Genomic DNA, 6,000 nt, shown 5'->3' on the forward strand with positions numbered 1-6,000 from the left:
ATCTTATTTTTGGGTGATACTGATGAGGTGGTCTCCCCTTGATGTTTCTCCCTCTGAAGTCTCCATTCTTCTCATAACAATCTGCTAAGCCTGAATGGCCAGCATTATCAGGTCATTATGAAATAAGAGAATACATGAGAAGGCCCCTTTTAGTGGGTATGGTGCAGTAAGCGCTATAGTATATGTGTGGAATCAGAATACAGTGTGCCATACACTGTTCATTTCCCCTATGGCTGCAGGTCATGGTAGGGTCTCCATTTCAACTGAAATGAGGTCACCAAACAAGAAGAAAAGTAAACCCAATACAAATGTTTGTCTTCTTCTGCGACCATAGCGCACTCTGAGAAGGAACAACAGGTCTATCTTCCACACATAGGCTATATCTCTTTGTCAAAAAAGGTATGTACCGTATAGGCCTTGTGACAAAGATACAATACTGTAGCGTTTTCTTTCTGAACATGTGTGGTGGAGGGGACATGGCCTCTGTGAGCAACTGACAAAAGAGATCACTCAGACTAGCAGGGAGGGATCTTATATTTCATGAGGCACACATCTAGAATGTTCCCCCTGTATGTGGGATTAGGCTGTGTTTCGAGCGTGTAATAACGCTGACTTTCTGATCCGATCTGCTCTATAAGGGAGTATTCAGTAAGAAACACTTTGGGCTTTGATGTTATAATAGGGCCGCAGTGACATAATTTCACATTTTAGACAAACATTTAGATGGGTAACACTTGTGATTGCCACACATGGTGCATGGTCTCGTTGGACCTGCATTATCACAACAACACCTAGAAATCATTATCAGTACAAAGTTTCATTTCACTTGAATGGCATACCAGGCCAGCCTTAAAGATAGAAATCTATTCCACACTCACAGCATTATCTGCATCTGCTGTTTTGCCTCTCAATGCCCCAAGCACAAATGTTTGTGTTTGACTACCATGCATGGTCCTGAAACACATAGCTGGGACACTACATCATCAGCGTGTGAACTTTTGCAACACCGCCCTGTGACATTTTTTGTCCATTCTAAATTCATCACCTCAGTCAGGTTAACATAACCATTTACAACATTCAAGTTCAACCCAAATCCTGTTTCCACTCGAAAACTGTAGGATTGTTTTTGTTTTTTTTTGTGTGTGGGGTACACTCAACAGTGGTGCAGCAAGCATGTGACAAAAGTTGGGGACTTCAACACCAGCAAGAATCCTAAGCCTTGTGAGAGCCTCAGTGCACAGTCAAATCCCAGTGTTAACTCTGAATTTAAAACCAAATGGATGTGTCCATTTGGTTCCTTTTGTACACTCTTCAGGGTTAAATTAACACTAAGGATTTTACTGTGTTGGTTCAGTAAGAGAGTGTCCTGTGTCAACACAGGAAAATGTCAAGAGTGAAGTCATTACTTGGCACACACAGCACAAGGCACTGAAGGCACCTCTCCTAAAGGACAGGACACAGACAGCACTTTGAAGCAAGCTAAACTGGTAACTTTGCCTGCAGGAGCAGAACAGGGGATTGGCAATGGCATGTTGGACAAAGGCTAATATATAATGAAAACACAGATGGCTCTATATATATATATATATATAGTGTGTGTTGATCACAGCTTCTGTCACCCTGACTGTTTTGTCCTCTGGTCACAGGGGCAGCTCCATGCATTATACAACAGCAACTTTCACAATTTTATCAGCCAACTAGACTTGGGGGTATATAATATAGGATGTTGCAGGCAGTGGTTGGTTGCCTAAGTGGTTGCATGCAATAATTTACCGTTCCCACTCCTAGTCAGATTTTACCAGGATTTAACTTGTGACTGGTGTCATCAATTTGTATGACTGCTGGTGGCACTGACATTGCCCATGCCCAATCTGTACAGTGCTAAAGGCTGTTTGGGCCTATGTAACACTTTCTGAGAAGTTAAAGGTTGTCTGCATCAATTTAATCCCATATGAACATCCACATCTCTGCTTGTAGTGGAGGTAATAATGAGGCACTTCAATTCATTACCTGAACTGCTGCCCATGTGTCATGGGGATTTAAAAAAAAGACAGGCAGGCCAGGCAGGCATGCTCCGGCAACAAGCTAGGCCTCTCAACTAGATAAAAAGGTGAGTTGTTCACATTCCACGTTCATGCACAAACCAAACCCCCGGTGTCACTCACTCCCTCCCTCTCCCTGTACACTCACACATAATACAAACACACACGATTCCACACATGATTGAGTCGTTTGTGTGTGGTCCTCTTGTGTATGAGTTTTAGCTTTGCTTTCTCTAGAGGAGTGGGGCAAGTTGCAAAACTGAAACCTTTACCAACCAAACCATTCATTTTAGAATGTCCTACTACACAGCCAAAAAGCAACATCACACCATTGTTTTGTTACTTTGTTACAACAAAGTCGACTTGTTTAACACCAGAGGCTGCGTGGAAAGTTAACCCAAAAAAGCACTCACACGCCCATGAAAGAAGAAAAAAACCATAATAGCATGCTAACTGGCTGTGAAAATTGTACTGAACTATAGTGGCCTTGCACACAGGGAGGGGATAGCCTGAGAGAGCCCAACTACTACTATAAAAGGAATGTGATGGGGAAGGGAGGGCCACTGCACTAACATTAGCCTATCATCTTACCAAAGAAAAGGGGCTGAATTAAGAAGAAAAAGGGGAAGAAAGGAAAATCTTACCCCATTCCAAAAACTCGAGGATATTTTTCTCTCTTCTTAGCGGGGAGTTGTTGCACTCGTCGTAAATGCAGACAAGAATATCCAGTAGGGTTTCCACACTGAGGCATTGGCCGTTGGATTGAGCTGGCCCGTCCAGGACCAGCTTTTCCAATTTCTTCAAACGCACTTCTCCCGACATGATTCCGACTGAGGTTTGGTGGGGGAACTGGTTAGAAAACGAGCGATCCTCGTCCTCGATACCCCTCCTCGGCCTAGCAACGCAGCAGGCCGATCAGTTCTCTCACCTTGAGTGTTAAGAGGAGGGGGAAAACTTTGCTTTGAGGGCAAGCACAAGCTAATTCCAGGTTGAAGCAGATCTTTTCATGACCTCCCTCTCGCACATTTATCAATACAGTATCCAGGGGGTGGGAATGACGCACGATATCTCCTCATTTTATCGGATCTATCCCCCTATAAGACACAGAAAAATAACCCACAGTTACAGACCCTGCCCCCGGCCGGCTGCAGAACAGATCCGACTGAAAGAAAGCCCTGGTCGCCGGATTTTCCTTTCGGGACTCTTGTTTTCTTCTCCTCCTCCCCCCGAAAAAGGGATATTCTCAAAATAGAAAGATAACAGCCGCGTCAATGCAGTAGGCCAACAGCAGCTCCCACGAGTTGATGATATTTGTGATATTTCCCCATTCCTGCAGCAACAACAAAAACGCATCAACACCTCGTAGCACAGGCAGATCTGCAATGCTACAAAGCCCCACCGCCCCTCCTCTGCTGCTATAGAGGCTTAGCACACACTGCTAGCTTTAGCTAGTTAGCTAGCCAGCGAGCTAACGTTACTTTTCTTTCATAGCTGCCAACACACTCCCCTTTATGTGCATTTCGAGTTCAATATATATACATAAAACATATATAACTAAAGCCTATTCCGACCGTTTCGCGATATGAAAGCGGACTAATGTTGTCCATATACGGAGGGGAAAACCTTCCTTTCCCTTATTTTCAACAACTCAGTGTTGACACAGATATAATGTCCTTTAAATCCCACAAGTCTGGTTTCTTCACAGTGGACAGTCAGCGGTGGTTCGACTGAGGGTCCAAGTCCCTGTAGAACGTCAAGAAATACAGCTCCTCCTTAAACAAGACGGGCTCGTTGCACGTCAGGAATAAAAGCTGTAGTCTAGTCTCCTTCTTTGCTCAGTAAAGAAGGACATTCCCCCTCTTTCCTTTCCTTTCCTTTCCTTTGCCTCCCCCGCCGGTCGCTTCTCTTCTTGCCTCCTCTTGCCTGTCTGACTCGGTGTGTGTCTGTGTGGAGCAGTGTTGCCATATTTTGTGAGGCAAGTAAGCAACCGGTCTAGGAAAACAACCCAAAAGAAGCAACTAGGCCACATGAGCACTTAAAAACAACAGCATTGGCTGTTTGAAAATAGCCGATCTACAAGCTATTAGATTGCTTGTAGATCTACTATTTTCAAAACCTTGAAATAAAATGTGGAATATTTTTTGAAACATTCAAACACAAATGCTCCCTGGCACAAAACATTTATGAAAATATTTGAGAACCACTGGTTTATTTATTTATATGGAGACAAGCCTAAATAAGTTAATACACTTTAAAAACAAGCCCGAAAAAACGCAACCCGCAACTACCAATATTTATGCGCAACCTTACAGAAAAAGAAGCCCGAAGTCGCTTATAATAGGCAGACTTGGCAACAATGACAGCAAAGCCTGTTGGCTGCCAAAGAGCCTCACAGTGAAGAGGGCAAAACAGGCATCATCACCCGCAACCAACGCCGTTGTAAATGTAACTGACTAAATTCCAGTCAACGGCAATGGATCATGGGAGAGATGTGTTGAGTGGTAGACTGGAGAAGCTCCGGGATAAATGATTCAAAGAATGCTTGTAAAATTGGACACATATTCTACATTGGAAACAGATTTATATTTGATAGTTGATATTTTGACCACTTTCAACCTGGCATCCCACGGTTTTTCTATATTATTTCCTGTGTCAAATGTTGACGCTTTACTTGTGTTTTCGCTATTCGTCATACGACGAAGCATAATATAGGGCTTAAAGTGGGTAAAATTAAGTTTTTTTGCTAGTTTTAGGGACCCATACGCATGCGCACGAGCTGTTCTGCACGTCATTATCCGCCATCTTTGCCACCGGTCGCTCTGACTCGCACATCGTTTGATTTGATTCGTAGCGACTGACCCATCTCCTCTTGTTGTAGTGTCTCTACTAGCCGTGTTGCCAGGTTTTGCGAGAGAAACAATAAATTAGGTCTATGAAAACAAGCCCAAAAGAAGCAGGCCACAGGAACATGTTTGCTATTTTCAAATAAAAATCTTGGAAAATAATGTTTTTGAAACATTTCAAATACACAAATGGGGGTCCCTGGGACAAAATAAGTTAAGTAGGCTACATGAAAAGGTTTCAGAACCACTGGTTTAAACAACATTAGGAAACAAGCCCAAATAAGCAACTACACTTTAGAAACAAGCCCAAAAAACGCAACTACCAACATTTACAAGCAACGAAAACGAAGCCCAAGGTAGCTTATAATAAGGGGACATGGCAACCCTGGTCTCTACTAGCCGCGGCGGCAGGCAAAATCCCGATCATCCTGATGGCGCCGATGGCGCCCGTCACACACTGCCGTCACAGCATCTGCTGTGCGGAGGGCAGTGGGGGTGAGGAGGGGGCTCGAGGGGGGGGGTCGAGGGGTGCATGAGGGCATTCAATGTTATGAATGGCAAATGGGGCCTGTCACTTTGGTGGTGCCTGGTATGGTGCAGAAATGAAGTGGCACATTTTAGACACCCCCCACACCGTTGTTTTGTTTTGTCTAGTAGTCTTGTCTAGTCCTAGCCTATGCAGATTTTTTATTATACAAAAAGTAGTCAAACTAAAATGTAAGTGTTTCAAAGGAACGTTTGGCTAATTAAGTTGGAAAATCGTATGCATATGAGGCTGAGCATGTACGTTTAGGCTACAGTTATACTTTATTCATATGAGTTTGGTTTTATGGAAGAAAAAAAAACTATTTTGTCCAGGGTAAATGGCATATGGCAGAATGTTCCACATCATTGGGCCTTCAAAGTGGGGTTCAGGGATCCTTAGAGAGATAGATCTGCAGGGGAAATTCAGTTGCCAAAGGCAGCAGAAAGAAAACACAGGGTATAGACACAGAAAATAGGGGATACAGCTCATCCAATAGATGCTAATAGCAGCTATAAATATACTAAATAAAATGTGTTAAAAATAACAACCTTCAGAAATCCTCAGTGGGTAGTTAAAGGAGCAGTTCACC

General features: G+C 43.4%; 1 protein-coding gene across 3 annotated transcripts in view; it reads right to left on the reverse strand.

The window, feature by feature from the left end:
- Positions 1-3,960, reverse strand: part of cdc42bpab (CDC42 binding protein kinase alpha (DMPK-like) b) — a 106,239-nt gene extending 102,279 nt beyond the window's left edge. For all 3 annotated transcript variants that reach the window (XM_080453728.1, XM_080453727.1, XM_080453726.1), the window contains exon 1: positions 2,687-3,960. In XM_080453728.1, the coding sequence (XP_080309854.1) occupies positions 2,687-2,864 (178 nt within the window). In that variant the 5' untranslated portion in view covers positions 2,865-3,960. The remainder of the gene's footprint in view (positions 1-2,686) is intronic.
- Positions 3,961-6,000: the final 2,040 nt, after the last annotated feature.

Source organism: Gymnoscopelus braueri (genome assembly GCF_963280865.1).
Source record: "Gymnoscopelus braueri genome assembly, chromosome: 16".
NCBI classification, from domain to species: domain Eukaryota; kingdom Metazoa; phylum Chordata; class Actinopteri; order Myctophiformes; family Myctophidae; genus Gymnoscopelus; species Gymnoscopelus braueri.